The 17712-nt window shown below is 68.3% G+C and overlaps 1 protein-coding gene across 1 annotated transcript in view; it reads left to right on the top strand.

Annotated features, from left to right (window-relative positions):
* BAHCC1 (BAH domain and coiled-coil containing 1) overlaps window positions 1-17712 on the top strand; it is an 89087-nt gene that overhangs the window by 53178 nt on the left and 18197 nt on the right. Inside the window, 8 exon segments of the mRNA XM_065563754.1 lie at window positions 6062-6187; window positions 7419-9134; window positions 10112-10217; window positions 11052-11260; window positions 11717-11875; window positions 12100-12293; window positions 12767-13127; window positions 14304-15083. Of these exon segments, the coding sequence (XP_065419826.1) occupies window positions 6062-6187; window positions 7419-9134; window positions 10112-10217; window positions 11052-11260; window positions 11717-11875; window positions 12100-12293; window positions 12767-13127; window positions 14304-15083 (3651 nt within the window).

Genomic DNA, 17712 nt, shown 5'->3' with positions numbered 1-17712 from the left:
AGCCCGGGGTGCAGGGGTGACCCCAGCCTTTCGCCTCACCTAGCCCAGCCGGAGTCACTGCCCCAGGCTCCCGGAGCGGGGCTGGGGTGCGATCGCCCACTCGGGGGCTGGCGCCTGTCCCTGCCCCCCATCGCCTGCTCATCAGCTCAGAGCCTCTGTGGTTAAACCGGCGACACCCCGGCTTCCTGTGCCACTAACGGCCGGGGGGAGGGGGATCCTGCTACCGCAGACTGGGGGGGCTCCTGGCTCAGCCCCCCAGCCACGCTGCTCTGCGTCATGGGGGTTGTGCTGGGGAGATGCAGCCTGCCTGCCCCCCCCCCACTGGCCCCAGGGAACTGGTTCACTCACTGGTGGGGAGCAGCGCCCCCGGTGCCCACTCTGGGCTGGGCCAACCCCCAGAATTCACGTCCCATCCCGGCTCACTCCCTAACCGCAGCCTGCCACCCCCTCCCCTGAAGAACCACTCCTCTCAGCCCCCTGTTGTACCCCACTGGACGGCTGGCTCCTTTCTCCAGCCTCTCCCCCTGCCCCGCCAGCTCTGATGGTGCCCCTCAATCCTGACCCGCACCCCCTGCTAGCCCAGCCCTGCCCCCTAAACTCTGCTGGTGCCCCCACTCCCGACCTGCACCCCCCTGCTAGCCCAGCCCTGCCCCCTAAACTCTGCTGGTGCCCGACACTCCTGACGTGCAGCCCCCTGCTAGCCCAGCCCTGAGCTGCCCTTCAATCCTGACCCGCAGCCCCCTGCTAGCCCAGCCCTGCCCCCTAAACTCTGCTGGTGCCCCCACTCCCGACCTGCACCCCCCTGCTAGCCCAGCCCTGCCCCCTAAACTCTGCTGGTGTCCCCCACTCCCGACGTGCACTCCCCTGCTAGCCCAGCCCTGCCCCCTAAACTCTGCTGGTGCCCCCCACTCCCGACGTGCAGCCCCCTGCTATCCCAGCCCTGCCCCCACCCCAGTGCTGACGGTGCCCCTCACTCCCAACCCGCAGCCCTTTGCTGCCCTTTCTCCCCTCCCTCCCCCCACCTGGGTTTGGTGCTGAGTCTGTGGTGTCCCCACCTGATCCCTGTCCAATGAGCTGGGTCAGCGCCGGGAAGCGAGGGAGATGCAGAGTTAAGGAGCGAGGAGCGAGGTGGTATTGGCAGGGTGCCCTGGCACTGAGCCCGGCTGCTAGTTTGAACTAGTGCCAGCTGGCTTCCGGCATGCCGGGGCTTGCTCAGCGCGTCGGCGGTGGGGGGGGGGAGCGCACGGCTGCCTGAGCAGGATCACGAGAGGGGCAGCCTGGCCGAGCACCGGCGGCTAATGAAGCTGAAAGGGGCCGGGCGCGGCGTGGGGTTCAGAACTCAGCCTTCCGGGAGGGCGCCTGCGCCAGGCTCGCTGGGCACCCGGCTGCCTTCCACCCTGTTGCGCTAGAGGGAAGCAGAGAGGGGGGCTCACAGTGGGGGCTGGGTGGAAAGGGGGCAGCAGGGTGGGAAGGGGCATGGCTCTGCGGGAAGGGGGGCGGGAGAAGATGGGGCTGCAGGCGCCGGGGGTAAAGCCTTGGCATCTCACCGCAGGGCCCATGAGCTGGCATCTCGGTTTTGTTCACCAAGTCTGGCGGGTCTCCGTGTGGGGCCCATTGGGGTGGGGCAGGGTAGAGGGGCGGAGGTGTGCGATGGGGCTGGCATTGGTCGGTCTCTCTCTGCAGCCCCAGGTTCGACCTCGCTGCGCAGAGGGGCAGGATGGGGCCTCTGGATCTCGGCAGGGCGCAGCATCCCAGCCGCGGCTTGTGGGAATTTCCAGCTCCACACAGACCTGCTGGGCCCCACTGCGCCGGCTTCCCTGGGAGGCCCTGAGCCCTGGACCAGAGGGGTGGGGTGTGGGTGTGTCCCATGGCTGGAAGCCGGGGAGCCACCAGCAGCTGTAATGGGGAGAGGATGGGCTGGCCGGGGTGTGTGCCAGAGCCCGCCCCTGGCGGAGGCAGGTGGGGCTGGTGACCCCAAGGGTAAGAGTGAGTCCCATAGGAAACCTCTAAAAAGGTGCGGGGAGGGGTCCAGGCCACGGCCGGACAGACACAGGTGGGGTCCGGGTCAGAGTCTGGGGTGAAGGGTGGGCCTTGTTCCCCCTGCAGGGAGATGTGCTGGGGGTGAGCGGAAGGCCTGGGGTGGGGACACTGAATTGCCCTGGGGGTTCCCTGCTCCCACGAATTCGAGCTCAGGACGCCTTGCCCCGGGCGCACAGTCCCGTGAGCCGGAAGCTGAGACCGCAGCAATTCATGTCACTTGTTGGCTGGTTGGCCGGTGCCCCATTCGGACTGGAGGGGTCAGCCGCACCGGGAGGGAGTGCAGCAAATTCACTGGGCCCAGCCCCATCAGCAGCTCTGGGTCCCTGGAGGGCTGGAAGGGGGTGGGGGGGCCACCGGAGTTGCAGCAGCTGCCCTGCCCCGCAGCAGGCTATGTGTGGGGCTGTCTGCATTGCCCCCAACCCCAGCGTGTTCGGGGGACGGGGTGGGGGGCCTGGGAAACTCTGTCAAGCATGTGTCATGTGTGATGTAGATGGTGTGTGTGGGGGGGTCAGTTCTTAAAGGGAAAGCAGCCTGGTCTCTGGCTCAGAGTTCAGAGCCGGGAGGGGGGAGGGCCGTTCTAGGGTGTTGCCCCAGCGGGGCGCCCTCTGCACAGAGAACCCTGGGGGTCTAGTCCTGGCATCATCTGCCCCCCACTCCCATTGCAACTGCCTGTCAGGAGCCATCTATAACCTGGCGCTGGGGAGGGGAATCACCCAGGGCCTTCTGCCACTGTCGGACATTTGCTGAAGCGCTTTACGACTGGACAGGGAAGTTGCCTCACCTACCACTGAAATGCAGCCACCTCTGGGCTGCCACACAGCAGCTGTTTAACCGCTCACAGCAATGCAGCTAGGACAAGGAGTGAGGGCGCCAACGTACCCCGCTGAAGCTGCGGGTGAGCTTGGGGCAGCAGGATGGAATTGCCCCGTTGGGATCTGGCCAGGGTGCAGACACTGACGCCCTGGCTCAGCTGGAGGTTGAATGACCGCAGGCTTCCTGGGTTTGCTGTCCCTGGGAGGGACGACCCTGCACAGCTCAGTGTCCCAGCCGAGGGCTTGGGGCCAGTGTGCATTGTGCCTCCGAGCCCCCTGTGTGCCCAGGGCTTGGGTCTATGTCTCTGGGCCCTTTGCCAGGCACTGGCTCTGCTCAGCCCCGCTCGCCTGGCCGCCTGGTGACCAAGGCTCCCAGCAGGGACAGGTTGGGCCCCCCCGGGCCTGCAGCAGCTTCTCACCAGCAGCCCGGTGTGAGCAATGCCCCAGGGGTGTCCAGGCTGCGAGTGTGCACACGGACGTGGCTCTGGGCCGGTGTACGCCTGCCCCCCAGTCTGGGCTCTAGGCTCCCCTCGCACGCCAGGAGCGGGTATGTTCCCGTGCCCAGGCTGATGTGTGTGGGTTATGGCTGTGCTCACGTCACTGTGTGTCTGTACACATGTCCATCCTCGTGTGCATGGCCTGGTTGGGTGTGTGCTGCACGACTGTGCATATGCCTATGTGCTCGTGCGTGTATATAGCTGTGGGTGTGCTCACGCGTGTGCATTTGGGCATGTTGTAGCCACACTTGCTGCGTTCCCCCATCCCCCCTCCTCCCCCCCCCCCCGGTCCCACGTGCCTGCTGTGCGCACACAGCTCTGGGTGAGCTCCCTGGCAGGGCTGCGCGCTCAGGTTTCGGTGCATAACCTCGTTCGTCTTTGAAGCGTGTGCCAGAGATGAGGTCGGGAGTTCTGAGCCGCATGCTGCAGGGAAACCCCTCCCCTCCCCCGCAGTTGTGTGTGTGCTCCCCCCCCCCCCAGCCTGAGCCAAGACTTCTGAGGCTGGGCAGGTGCCACTCACTCCCACTGCCCCTCTCTGAGCCACAGCCCAGCCTGGGGGGCTGCCCTGGGCCACTTGCTGGGGCTGGGAAGTGTGACTGGGGCGGCCCTGCCCTGGGGGAGGGCTGGATTTGACCCCGCAGTGCCCAGTGCTGGGCTGGGCCAAGCTGGCAGAAGCTCTGTTTGGATCTCCTGGGTCCTCGACTGCCCCAGTGCCCCCTTCGCCTGTGGGCCGAGATGGGCGCACAGGTGTCCCGAGACAGGCGCTGCTGCCAGCGGCAAGGGATTCTGGGTAACCGGAGAGTGCCTGGCTGAGGCCGCTCTGCCCTGCCCCAGAGAGCTTGGTGAGCCGGAGCTCAGACCCCTGGAGACCCCCCTCCAGGCCCCCTCCCCCACCACTGCACCTGCACCTCAGCCAACTGCCCCGCACCCGCTCCCCTGCCTGCCTCCTGCAGAGGGCGACAGTGGCCCGGCACCTTGCAGACGAGGCGTGTGACTGGGAGTCGGCTCCTGGGTTCTGGTCCCAGCTCTGTTGCAGACACTGCGTGACCTCGGGCAGGTCACATCATCTCCCTGTGCCTTGGTGTCCCCATGGCGGGGCGGGGGCAGCGACCCTGAGCATGCAAAGAGGCGAGGAGCTGGGTGAGTCCCCACCACTCCAGAGCGGTGCCAGGGAAGACACCTGGGGCCACGGAGGCTGCATCCCCCTCCTGGGAGAGCGTGATGGCAGACCTGGCCAGCGTGGGGGGCAGACCTGGCCAGCATCTCTGCAGGGCAGCATCATTGGCAACCAGAGCTGGTGCCCCCTCGTCCATTGCACCAGGGCATCCCTGGGAGATGCAGAGATTCGGGGCCTGCACTGGCCCCCGTGGGAGGACACAGCACAGAAGCCTGGCGGGACTGGGGGTGGGGTGGGGAGAGACGTGGGGTGACGGCAGGAGGTCAGGCATCTGGGCCTGAGGAATTTACAGACTTCTGTTGACTGAAATGAGGGCCAGTAAAACTTTTAACAGCAGCTGATGAAAGAGGGACAGCTGCTGGTGGGCCGTGCCCCGCCCCGCCCCATGGCACAGCCCCAGGGGACCGCGGGTGCAGCGCGGGATGAAGATGGCATTGGAGCGGGCAGAAGAGTGCCGCTGACCACGCAGTACTGGATGTTATCGAGGGTCGTTCTGCTCTGACTGGGGCCAAAGGGAAGAGATGCCGGGGTTCAGACGGGGGCTGACAGGCCTCAGGGTGGAACAGCGCCGGCAGAAAAGCAGCGTCCTCGTTAGCTCCATGTGGAGGCTGGGCAACCCTTCCTTTGCCGTTTCCCGACTTCGCTGCTTTCTGGGCGTTGCGCTGCCCAGGTTTGGGTGCGGGCCGGGCTAGCCAGCCGCTGCTCTCGGGGGTGTAACAGGCGAGATCCCCCGTTCCTCCCTGGGCAATGGGGCTGTCACCATGCGGGGGAGAGGGGTGCTCGTGGCCTAGCGGTGAGCACTGCTGTGTGCCCAGAGACAAGCGAGAACTGCCCAGTTGCTTTGGCGGATCAGACAGCGCTCGTGCCAGCGCCAGCCACAGGGCTGGGTGGTGCTGAGGGCTACGGCAGGGCTTGAGTGGTGCCAGGGGTTTGTGTGGGCACAGGTCCTGGTGCATGGAGAAATACCAGGTGCCCCAGCCTGGGAGAGCACGGGGGAGGCGCAGCGCAATCCCCGTCCAGCTTGCAGGGGCAAGCGCACAGAAGCCAGTGAGCTGAGCACTCACGTGCCCGGCCGGCTCGCTCCCCGTCTGGTGAGGGCTGACGGGGGCGCTGGGCAGACGTGCCAAGAGGGGATCGGATGCGGGGGGGACGGGGGAGGACAGGCCCAGGTGCGAATGGCGGGGAAGGCATCATGTCACCGGCGCGCGAAGGCCCCAGGGCGATCTCCCACCGGCCGTAGCGGGGTGGGGAGGGGCTGTCTGACTGCTGGCTCTGGGACCCCCGTTCAGAGTCCCGACAGCAGCAGCCCGCCAAAGGGGAAGGGCCAGGAGCCTGGCTTGTCCATGCAGGCTTTGGTGTTCCTGTGGCCTGTCTGGGGAGGTGCCCAGAGGCTAGGGGGATGGGCAGCCGGGCGAAGCCTTACGACAGAAGAATGCACCAGTGTGTGTGTGTGTGTGGGGGGTGGTACCATTTACCGAGGGCTTCCCGTGATCTGCCTGCGCGTCTCTGCACACTCGCTCCCTCTCTCTCTCCAGCTCCGGGGTACCCCAGGTTCTCGGGGAGTCTGGCCTCCACCTTCCTGCCCATGAGCCATTTGGATCACCATGGAAACAGCAACGTCCTCTACGGCCAGCATCGGTTCTACGAAAGCCAGAAAGCAGGTACCAGGAGGGGCTGGGGCAGGGCCGGGAGTCTGCACCCCAGCGCCCGGGCTCCTGGGCCCCAAGGCAATGGGCGGGGAGGGGCTGCTGGGGCGCCCTGGGAGGGGACCAGCCACGCCCAGGAGGGAAGAGGCAGGAAGCCACCTGGACTTCTTGGCACAAGCCTGTGCCCCGCGAGAGCCTCCTGCTGGGGATTTGGCGCCAGTGGAGTGGGGCTGGTTACCCCAGCTGATGGGGAGACGCCCCCGGTCCCTGTCTGGAGAGTCCTGCCCCGCTGCGTGGCAAAGGAAGGGCCGAGCCCCCTGGCCGTGGCAGGAGGGAGCAGCACACAGGCCCACAGCAGGGAGCTGGCCTGGGCAGTGCGGGCCGTGGGTCGGTTCGCGATGCCCCGGCCTGGCCCATAACCCTGCGCTGGGAGGGATTTGGGCAACAGGCTGATTTTTTACAGCCACTTGGACCAAAAAGTGGGGAACTTCTGGCGGGGGGTGGGAGGGTCTGGGGGGGGACATGATTTGTGGAGTTGTTGTGGGGGGAGGATTAATGGAAGTGGCGGTTCTGGGTTGGGAAGGTTGGGGGTGTTGGGGCAGGGAGGACTGAGGGACGGGGGCTGGGATGAAGGGAGCTGGGATGAGGAGTGGATTGTGGGCCTGGAAAGAGGGGTGCTGGGGCAGGGAGGATTGGGGGCTGGGGGGCTGGGATGAGGGGAGGATTGTGGGGCTGTGGGGGGCTGGGATGAAGGGTGCTGGGGCAGGCAGGATTGTGGGCCTGGGATGAGGGGAGGATTGGGGGGCTGGAGGCTGGGATGAGGGGGACTGGGGCGGGGAGGATGGGGCGGCTGGGATGAGGGGAGGATTGTGGGGCTGGGGGCTGGGATGAGGGGGAGGATGGGGGGCTGGGATGAGGGGGACTGGGGCAGGGAGGATGGGGCGGCTGGGATGAGGGGAGGATTGTGGGGCTGGCGGCTGGGATGAGGGTGAGGATGGGGGGCTGGGATGAGAGGTGCTGCCGGGGTGGGCTCTAGCATTGCTGAGGTGACTGTCATGGCGCTGAGATGTCGGGTGCCTCCTGTGGGCTGCTGCGCAGAGCAGGGTCAGCAGGGCCTGGTGGTGGGCGAGCTCTGCGGAGGGAGCCAGCGTCCAGCCAAGCTGGGGCCGTGTCCCAGGCCCCGCAGGGAGGCGGGCGCCCATCGCTGCAGAAGGCCCCGCGCTCACCGGCTGCGTTTGCCCCCCAGATAACTTCTACCTGCGGAACCTGCCGGCCCAGCCCACCCTGCTGTCAGCCAACCACAACTTCCCCACCATTGCCCGAGCAGCCCCCGGCCACCCCATCGGGTCCTGCAGCCGTGACCGCGAGGCCAGCCACGGGCAGAAGAGCCACAAGGAATACGACCGCTACCTCCTGGCCAAGGAGAAGGCGGGCAAGGGGGAGGCCAAGGAGAGGCTGGGGGAGGAGGACGTGAAGGAGCGGCACAAGCTGGCGCTGCCCATGACGCCCGAGGGGCACTGTAAGGAGGGGGTCCACCAGAGGAGCTCGTGCGAGAACCGGGCCAAGCACCTCAACTCCTGCCTGCTGAACTCCAAAATGCTCAATGGCGACGCCCACAAGGCCGTGCTGCCTAGCTGCACGGGCGGCGCCCTGCCCCGCCACGCCGGCATGGCCCAGAGCCGCTGCCCCAAGGACATGCTGAGGTCGGAGCGGGAGCTGGCTCCCCACGAGTCGCCCCAGCCCTACAGCGAGTGCCTGGAGCGGCGCCAGATGCTGCACCACTCGGTCTCCTACACCGTCCCGTCCAGCCTGCCCGCCATCCCGCCCCCGCTCAGCACCTCGGCCGCCACCTTCCCCTGCCTGCAGCTCCACTCCAGCCCCGACGGGCTGTGCCCCTTGCAGGACAAAGCCGGGCGGGAGCTGAAGCTCAGCGGGGCCACGTTCGTGCCGTCGGTGGGACACTTGACCGACAAGAGCAGGTCTTTCCAGGTGGCGGCCGAGGCCTGCAGCCTGGAGCGCGCCGAGGCCAAGGAAAGGCACGAGATGAGCTCGGAGCACACGGGCGCCTACGGGAACTCCTTCCACCATCTCAAGGCGGAGGGCAAGGCGGACCGGAGGCTGGAGTGGGCGCAGAGCTCCAACGTCCGGCTGAAAGGCCTGGAGTATCTGAACAGCGCCGGCTCCGAGACCCCCTTCCCCAGCCTGCCCCAGGCGCCCAAGGGCGGCCTGGAGAAAGGCAGCTACTTCGAGATGGCGCCGTCTCAGGACTGCTCCCGCGCCAGCCACCAGGACGCCCTGTGTGTCAAACTCAGCCAGTCCTGCTGCACTTTAGACAAGAGCTCCAAGGAGTGCCAGGGCCAGAGCGTGCAGAAGGTGGCGCGGATACGGCACCAGCAGCACGTCCCCCCGGAGCTGGAGCTGGCGGGGAGCGGCTCCGAGGCCAGGAGGAAGGCGATGGGCTACAATGGAGCCCCTCTGCCCCCCTGGGGCGTGCAGGGGCAAGGCGCGCCCATGTCCATGGGCGAGGAGAGGAAGAGCTCCTATCTCGACCCCTTCAGCACCAGTTTGCAGCAGGCTGCGCTAATGACTCAGGGCTCGGTGCTGAGCCAGGACACACAGAGCCCCCCCGACGAGGTGTCGGCCATGAAGAACCTGCTGAAATACAGCAACCAAGCACTTACCGTGGGCCAGAAGGCCCCCTTCGTGGGGCTGGGCACCATCAAGGGCAGCTGCGCTCAGCAGGACGGGAAATTCCAGGCCGGGAAAGGGCAGCAGGAGCTGGAGCGGCCGGACTGCGCCCGCAGCAGAGACCATGAGCTGGCCCACGGGGAGGGCGAGGTGCGGCAGCCGCCCGTGGGCATCGCTGTGGCGGTGGCGCGACAGAAGGACACGCTGAGCCGGCCGGAGCCCTCGTACGGCACCAACTCCAGCCGGCAGAACAGGGTGACCATGGGCCTGAAAGGTAACGGGGCCAGGCTGGCCACGCGCCACCCCGGGCGGGAGGCTGTCTCTGGGGTGGGCAGCCCAAGGCCCGGGAGGAGCAGCAATGGGGGTGGTGTCTGCAGGGCTGGTGGGGGGAGGGCGCTTCCCAGAAACCACAAGCGTCCGGTTCTTATGGCCAGCCGGCATTGCCCAGAGTTCACGGCCCCAGTGCCTCTGCCCGGAGCCCCGCTGGAGAGGGGCACAGCCGGCCACAGGGAACCCCACACTCACGCCTGCTGCCCTCCGCATGCTGCACCGTCCCCTGGGCCCCACCCGTCAGCCCCTCTTTGTATGCTTCCATCCCCTGAAGCCCAGTGTGACCCTCAGCTGAAATGACCCCTCTCCCCGCTATTCCATCGTGAGCCCTCCCCATCACAGCTCTGCCAGTCAGTGCCCCTGCTAGCCCAACCCTGCCCCCCACAGCCCTGCCGGTGCCCCTCGGTCCCGACCCATAGCCCCTGCTAGCCCAGCCCTGCCCCCCACAGCCCTCCCGGTGCCCCTCGGTCCCGACCCATAGCCCCTGCTAGCCCAGCCCTGCCCCCCACAGCCCTCCCGGTGCCCCTCGGTCCCGACCCATAGCCCCTGCTAGCCCAACCCTGCCCCCCACAGCCCTCCCGGTGCCCCTCGGTCCTGACCCATAGCACCTGCTAGCCCAGCCCTGCCCCCCACAGCCCTCCCGGTGCCCCTCGGTCCCGACCCATAGCCCCTGCTAGCCCAGCTCTGCCCCCCACAGCCCTCCCGGTGCCCCTCGGTCCCATCCTTCAGCCCCACTCTGTTTCCCAGCCCTGTGGAGAGCACACGTCAGCCCCAGCTGGGGGGTGAGATGGGCACAGTCAGGGGCAGGCTGAGACCCACGGGATGAATGTAGGAGCCCTGAGTGAGAGGCGGATGCCCGGCCTTCACCCCTGAGTGGGGGGTGCGGGATCCTGTCCCTCACGTTTCTCTCTCATCCTGTAGCCGGCTCAGCACGACCCATGCACGTCATCGACCTGGAGGCGGAGGAGGAGCGGAGCCGCTTGTGCGAGGAGCGGCTGGGGATCACGGGCCGAGAGCTTCTTCTCCAGTAAGGAGCCAGCGCACCCTGGCACACGCCGGCAGGAGAGTCAGGCTGGCTGGCCTCCCCCACCCCCTCCGGGGCTGCCCGGATCCCACGTCCCCGGTATTTCTCTGCCCTGGGTCTTAAACGGGCCGTGGGTGGCCCCCAAGGCCTCCGGGTCCTGGCTGGAGCGGGGCCAGTAACGGGATGGGTGGGTGCCAGAGGAGGGCCAGGCTGCACCGAAGTCTCTAGCGTCATTCTACAAACCTTGGGCCCAATTCTGAATGGTGCAGAGCGCTGGCAGCTCTTGCTGGGGCTCCCAGGATTGGGCCCAGTCGCAGCTGCAAGGAACAACAGGAGGAAGTAATCTCGGAGCTGGACGCAAACCCTGTCACTCCCAGATCGTGCAGCTCCAGGGCCGGGCAGTGCAGGCCAGGGGTGCAGGGCACCAGGACACCTGGGTTCTGCTCCCAGCTCTGCCATGGTGTGGCCTTGGGTGGGCGTCTGTCGGCCCCCCCATTTCCCACCTGTAGAGGTGGGTGGGGCGGATGCTCCCTGGGAAGCACTTTGCCCCTGGGATGTGCATGGAGCCCAGCGCATGCCCCTGGCTCAGGGCCCAGCGTGGGACTCACCTGGCAGCTGGCCCTGGGCAGGTGCCTCGGGCTGGCTGGATGAGGCAGAGGGAGCCCAGAGCCGGCTGGACAAGTGACTGCCGTGGCGTATGCCTGGAACCATGCCTGGGGGCAGCCAGGTGCCCGTGTTGTCAGCAGGCACCGTGTCTCTGTTTCCAGCGATGGGGGCAGCTGTGGGGAGCAATGGGCACCGTCTTACCCTGTTCTGCGTCTCCCCTTCGCTTTGCAGGGAGAACAAGGACCTCGTGGACTTTGCCAGGATCCACCCATCCAGCGGCTGCCCGGGCGACCTCACCCCCCACCTCATGATCGCAGGCGGCTCCTCCCTCCAGGCCGGCCAGTTGGGAGGGGACCCCGCAGCCCACGCGCACCCGGCCCACACGCACTGGCTGCCCCGGACGCGCAGCCCCTCCATCTGGATGGGGGGGCACTCGTACGGTCAGTGCAGGGCGTGGCCGGCTGGCCGCTGCTGGGGAGACGGGGCTGCTGGGCTTCGCTCCAGGTCTTTGGGTGGATCTATGAACAGGATTGGGCCTGGGCATCACAGGGGCTGGGCATGCTGCCAGCCACGCACCTCTGGTGGTGCCCCTCCATCCCCGACTGCACCCGCCCTGGCCTCCCGTACGCAGGCACTGTGGATCAGCGCCAGGGCTCGCTGGGGTTACAGACTCCTCCGGCTCCTGCTCTCACTCCGCTCCCAGCAGCCGTGGTCTGGGCGTCCCAGCTGCCGCACGGAGCCTGGCGTATGGCCCGTGGGCTCGCTGCCCAGCCCGGCTCTGTCACTGACCAGTCCCTGGGTCTGGCCACGGTGCCAGCCTGCTAGAGCGGGGCCCTGGGAAGGTGCCTCTGGCTACGCCAGCCCCCGTGACCCTTCTGTGTTTGTTCCCTCCACAGGCATCAGCCACCCGGCCTTGCACCAGAACCTGCCGCCCGGCTTCCCAGCCTCCATGCCCAGCACCATGCAGTCCGTGTTCCCCCTTCCCCAGGATCCCCCAGCGCAGCTCGTCATCCTGCCCACGGAGCCGTCAGCCCACGGCGCCCCGCACACGCTGGGTAAGGGCAGCTGCCAGGGGAGACGCTGCCCCCTGCGGAGGGTGGGCCCAGCGCCTGGCTCCCTGGCTGGGTTTGTCCCTCTCGCCCGGATTCCCTCAGCAAAGGGCTTGTCAGGGAGGGGGGCCTGGCAGGGCTGCGCCGGGTGGCCCCTTCCCCACGGGCTCTGGCTGGCCCAGGGCGAGGGGCCGCGGCTGCTGAGCTGACCCCCTGCTCTCTCTCGGCAGCTGATGTTATGGACCAGGCCTCGCTGTGGCCGCCCATGTACCCGGGCCGGGGCCCCAGCTCCCACCTGCAGCACGCGGGCCAGCTCCCCGTCTACTCGCGCTCGCAGTTCCTCCGGCAGCAGGAGCTCTACGCCCTGCAGCAGCAGCAGCGGGCGGCCCAGGCGCTGGAGCTGCAGAGGCAGTCGCAGATCCAGGTCGGGGGCAGGGAGCCGGGGGGAAGGGTAAGGGGGGGTTCAGAGGAGGGTGGTGCAGGTCCACTGCCCCTCCTAGCCCTGGCAGCCTCACGCCTGGGGAGCCGGCACTGGGCAAACTGGGCTGGGGCCATCTGGTCTCTCCGGGGTGGGTGTCAGGCTAGGGCGTGAGGCCAGTTTGGGGCATAGGGCTGGGCCCTGGGACTGACCTGTCTGGGGCGTGGGGCTGGGCCCTGGGGCTGACCTGTCCGGGGCGTGGGGCTGGGCCATGGGGCTGACCTGTCTGGGGCGTGGGGCTGGGCTGTGGGGGTGACCTGTCCGGGGCTGACCTGTCTGGGGCGTGGGGCTGGGCCCTGGGGCTGACCTGTCCGGGGCTGGGCCATGGGGCTGACCTGTCTGGGGCGTGGGCTGGGCTGTGGGGTGACCTGTCCGGGGCTGGGCCCTGGGGCTGACCTGTCTATGTCCTGGCCCCACAGCGGAAGGTGGAGGAGCAGCCTGCCGAGCTGGACGAGCCAGGCCCCGAGAAGCCCCTCAAGCCGTCCCATAAACCAGTTGCCTTAACGCCCCCCACCAAGGGCCTCTCCTCGCCGGCCCCCTGCCCTGCCAAGCTCTCACCCTGCTGCCACTCGCCCGCCCTGCGGCACCCATCGAAATGCCCCTCGGCGCATCCTGCTGCCCCCTGCACTTTACCCGTCTGCCCGGCGCCCAGCTCGGCCGTTGCCCCGCGTTCCCCGCCCGCCAGCCCCAGCCCCTCGCCCAGCTCCAAGAGCAACGAAGCGGAAGACAAGCGGGTGGAGGGGCAGCCGCTCCGGGGCTACCCCAAGTCGCTGGAGCCAGGTGGGGTTCGCGCCAGGGCTGGGCTGGAGGGGAGCCATAGGAGTGCCGGGGCCTGAGCCCTGAGACAGACAGTGGGGCCAGCGCCCCATTCGTGTGTCTCAGGGCAGTCCTGTGGGGTGGAGAGCTGGGCTCTCTGGCTGTGGGGCGGGGGGAGGCCATGCTGAGGCCCTGCCCCAGCCCTGGGCAGAAGGATCCAACTTTGTCAGGACAGTGGCTGGGCACCGTGGTGATGAGGCCAGTGGGGTGGAGGGAGCTCAGGGCCACCGGGGGCAGGATGAGGTGCCCAGGTGGCCCTGGTTCTCCATGCTGGGATTGGGGGGGAGGGGTTGGCAGTCAGCCCTGTTTGTGAGAGAGAAGCCGAAGGGGGCATGTGGGGCATCAGCGAGGCCAGAGCCTCCCCATCCCGTGCGGCCCGCCATGGGGTGACCCAGTGCCAGGGCAGGCAGAGGGGCTGGAGCCGATTGGCACCCGCTGGGGAACCGGCCCCAGGAATCCACCAGGCGCTTGTGGGGCCGTATGTGCGTCCCGCTGCCCGAGCTCCCTCCCTGTGCCAGCCGAGCTGCCCACTGGCCCTGCCAGCCCTCAGACAAGGGCATTTAACTCCGCTGGCATCGCCGCCAGCGTTTACATTGGAACCATGTGTTGGACGTAGCATCTGGTCCCAGGGTTGCCACGGGGATGCCCGCCAGCAGGGTTAATGGGGCACAGTGCCTGTGCTGAGCCAGCTCCCCTTCCCCAGCCATGGCTAAGGCCTGCCTGCCGAACCGGAGCATTGGTGGGGGGGCCTGGCCCGCCTGGGGGGCTACCTGGGATCAGAGGGGCCTATCGAGTCATCCCACGCACCCCCCTTGTCCCAGCTGGGGAGGCACAGACCTGGCAAATGCGTGGGCCAGTGAGACACGTCTCCTGGGCCCCTGCCGGCTCGGGGCTGGGGTTCCCCAGGCGGGCAGACCCCAGGCGCCTCTGACCAGCTGGCAGGCCCACGAGGCTCATGGGAGAGGGCGGGGGGAACATCTAAGCGAGGGCCTAAAGGGAGGGAGACCCCCAGACGCTGAGTAGGGTGGCGGGGGTCAGAGCCCCCTCCTGGAGAGCGTCAGGGGTTGGGCTGGCCCCTGGCGCTGTGGGGCACGTGGTCCCCTCCCCTGCCCTCCCTAACTGTGCTGCCTTGCTCCGCAGACCTGCCGCCTGGATACAGCTACCCTGCCGTCAGCATGGGCTACTCCTCGCCGCTGGCCGTGCACGCCGCCGAGCCAGCCGACCCCGACACTATGCAAAGCGTCTCCCCGGCGGCCGAGCCCGAGCAGTCCCGGACGTTCCCTCCCACGGAGGAGCCGTGCCGGGCCAGCGCCGCGGCAGTGCTGGAGGAGGCCGGGCGGGCGGTGCAGGGCGCCACGGCCGAGCCCAAGGCCCAGGCTGTCATGGGCCAGCATCTCCACCACCTCCTCCTCCCCCCGGGGCAGGCCTCCGGGGAGCTGGTGGGGGCAGCGACGGGGCGGGGCCCGGCGGAGGAGCTGGGAGAGACGCCCTACGGCCCAATGCTGGGGGGGCCCGGCTTGGTCTCGGCTCAGGGAGCTCCGGAGGAGAGCGGGGGCCTGGAGGAGCAGCCGGGGGCAGCACAGCTCCCAGGGGCACCGGCAGGCTCCCCCCCGAAGACCTCGGAGGGCGCAGCCGGGGAGGAGCAGGCGGCAGGGCAGAAGGCCGGCTGCGAAGAGGAGCAGGAAGGCGACTCCCTGAGCCTCCTGAGGGCGGGCACCGGCCTTCAGGGCCCTCTGAGCGGGCTGGACGCACTGATCATCGCAGGCATCGACCTGGGAGACCTCCCTGCCCTGAGCCCGCCCAGCGCGGCCCCCCCAGCGGCTCCCCCCTTGCCCTGCCCGTGCAGCTCAGGAATCACCCTGCTCAGCGAACTGGCCGACCTGGAGCTCCAGCGGCAGAGGTGCGACGCGGCGGTGGGAGGTAAGGAGCTGCCACCCTCCCCCCGGGCCTCACACCGGACCCCTCCCTCGGCTGGGAGCCCCCCCATTGCAGCCCCTCTGCTCTCTGACCCCCCCCCCGCAGTGTGGGGTTGGCATCAGGCTGGGTGCAGTGTGGGGTTGACATCGGGTGGGGCAGGTGCAGTGTGGGGTTGGCATCGGGCTGGGTGCAGTATGGGGTTGGCATTGGGTGGGGCAGGTGCAGTGTGGGGTTGGCATCGGGCTGGGTGCAGTGTGGGGTTGACATCGGGTGGGGCAGGTGCAGTGTGGGGTTGGCATCAGGCTGGGTGCAGTGTGGGGTTGACATCGGGTGGGACAGGTGCAGTGTGGGGTTGGCATTGGGCTGGGTGCAGTGTGGGGTTGGCATCGGGTGGGGCAGGTGCAGTGTGGGTTTGGCATCGGGCTGGGTGCAGTGGGCTTGGCATCGGGTGGGGCAGGTGCAGTGTGGGGTTGGCATTGGGCGCGACGGCTGCATGGGGTGTCAGGGTGGCCACCAGGGTGCAGTGGCCCAGTGCAGACAGGCCGAGCAACTCCATGTCCCACACAGGCAGGACACAGCGGGGTCCCAGGCATGCCCCTCGGGGCGCGCAGCAGAGCAGGCGGGTGGCTGCCCAGCCAGATGCCCGGGCGCTCTGCAGAGAGGGGCCTGCCTGGCCCGGGTGAGCTGCAGGCTGTGTTTGGAGAGCGACAAACGCGTAGGTCGCTCGCCAGTCACCCAGGAAGGAGAGTTCACCACGGCCAGGCGCCCTCTACCCGCTCGCAGTGGGCGCAGGCGCCCCGGGGACATCTCCTGGGAGCAGGCATTGGGAAGGTGGTGGGGTGCCAGTCTTCGGGCCCAGCGTCCCTCCTCCCTCGACACCTGGGATTCCTGCTCAGCCTGGCCCTGCGCTGCCAGGCCGGGGGGTTCCTGAGTCAGGGCTCTGGGAGGTGGAGGAGCCGAGAAGGGGCACAAGGTCTGAGCAGAGGAAGAAACCCCCCGGGCACGGCCCCAGTTATGCAACAAAAAGCCCCTGGGAAGGGAGCAAATGGCCCCCCAAAGCCCTTCCCATCTCCACGCCCCAGGGAGCAGACTGTGGGGAGCATCCTGTCCTGGGGATGGGACTTTCCCCACTCTAAGGCTGGGGGTCTTTTGGGGACCTGGGTGTCCTGGCAGGAACAAGGAAACCCCAAACCCCACTGCAGCAAGAGCCGGGTCAGGGAATGGGCACTGGAGTGGGAATGGGGCTCCGGAGGGCTGGGAATGGGGCACTGCAGGGCAGGGAATGGGGCACTGCAGGGCAGGGAATGGGGTGCCGCGGGGCAGGGAATGGGGCGCCGGAGGGCAGGGAATGGGGCACCGCGGGGCAGGGAATGGGGCGTCGCAGAGCAGGGAATGGGGCGCTGCGGGGCAGGGAGTGGGCGCCGCGGGGCAAGGAATGGGGCGCTGCGGGGCAGGGAATGGGGCATCGCAGAGCAGGGAATGGGGCGCCAGAGGGCAGGGAATGGGGCGCCGGAGGGCAGGGAATGGGGCGCCAGAGGGCAGGGAATGGGGCGTCGCAGAGCAGGGAATGGGGCGCCGCGGGGCAGGGAATTGGGCATCGCGGGGCAGGGAATTGGGCATCGCGGGGCAGGGAATGGGGCACCGGAGGGCAGGGAATGGGGCGCCGCGGGGCAGGGAATGGGGCGCCGCGGGGCAGGGAATGGGCACACTCTTGCCCTGGAGCCTGGCCCAGCGCACGGGGGCTCGGCCAGCTTGTTTATTTCCTTAAATTCTAGAGGCAGAAAATCCCCCACTCATCTATTCCTGCACCAAGCAGAGCCAAAGCACCCGGCATCGCCCCCACTTCCCCTGCCCCTCCCCCACAGCTGTGCCTGGCCCGGCCCTGGTCCATACAGGATTCCCGGAGAGCACAGGTGGGCCGGGCCTGGGTCACCAGATCCCCACCCCAGGGCTTTGGCCGCCACTAGCAGCTGAGGTCACTGGAAGCTCCACACCTTGACATGGTCCCCAGCCAGCCTGGCCCCGTCGTCCTGTTCACACGCCACGGGCCCTCCTCACCCGCCCTCACTGCAAGGATATAAACAACCCCCTGCTGCGCCCTGACGGTTCTCCTGCCCCCGCAGTCCTTCGCCCAAGCAAAGTCTGTTCCTTCCATCTCTGCTCAGACGGTTACTGTTCCCAGAACCCGCAACGAAACGGAAACCACACACAGGCATTCCTGCCCGCCACCACTGCCACGCCATGCACACGCGCCCTCCCTCGAGAAGCCCACGCCATCGCACGCCCCGCGTGCCAGGCCAGCAAACACCTGCACACATGTGCACGGGCCCTCTGCCACACCCACGGGCCCCTGAGCCCCCCCCCAGCCACACCCACGGGATCCTGCCCCCTCCCCACCCTGCTACACCCATGGGATCCTGCCCCCGCCCCACCCAGCTGCACCCACAAGACCCTGCCCCCTCCCTACCTGGCTACACCCACAGGACTCTGCCACCCTCCCCACCTGGTCACACCCACAGGCCCCCGAGCGCCCCCAGCCACACCCATGGGATCCTGTCCCCTCCCCACCCTGCTACACCCATGGGACCATGCCCCCTCCCGGCCCAGCTGCACCCACAGGACCCTGCCCTCT

The sequence above is a fragment of the Chrysemys picta genome, chromosome 12 (assembly GCF_011386835.1).
Source record: "Chrysemys picta bellii isolate R12L10 chromosome 12, ASM1138683v2, whole genome shotgun sequence".
Classification (NCBI taxonomy): domain Eukaryota; kingdom Metazoa; phylum Chordata; order Testudines; family Emydidae; genus Chrysemys; species Chrysemys picta.
The sequence above is the reverse complement of the archived record's forward strand: the minus strand, read 5'-3'. Positions and strand labels throughout refer to the sequence as shown.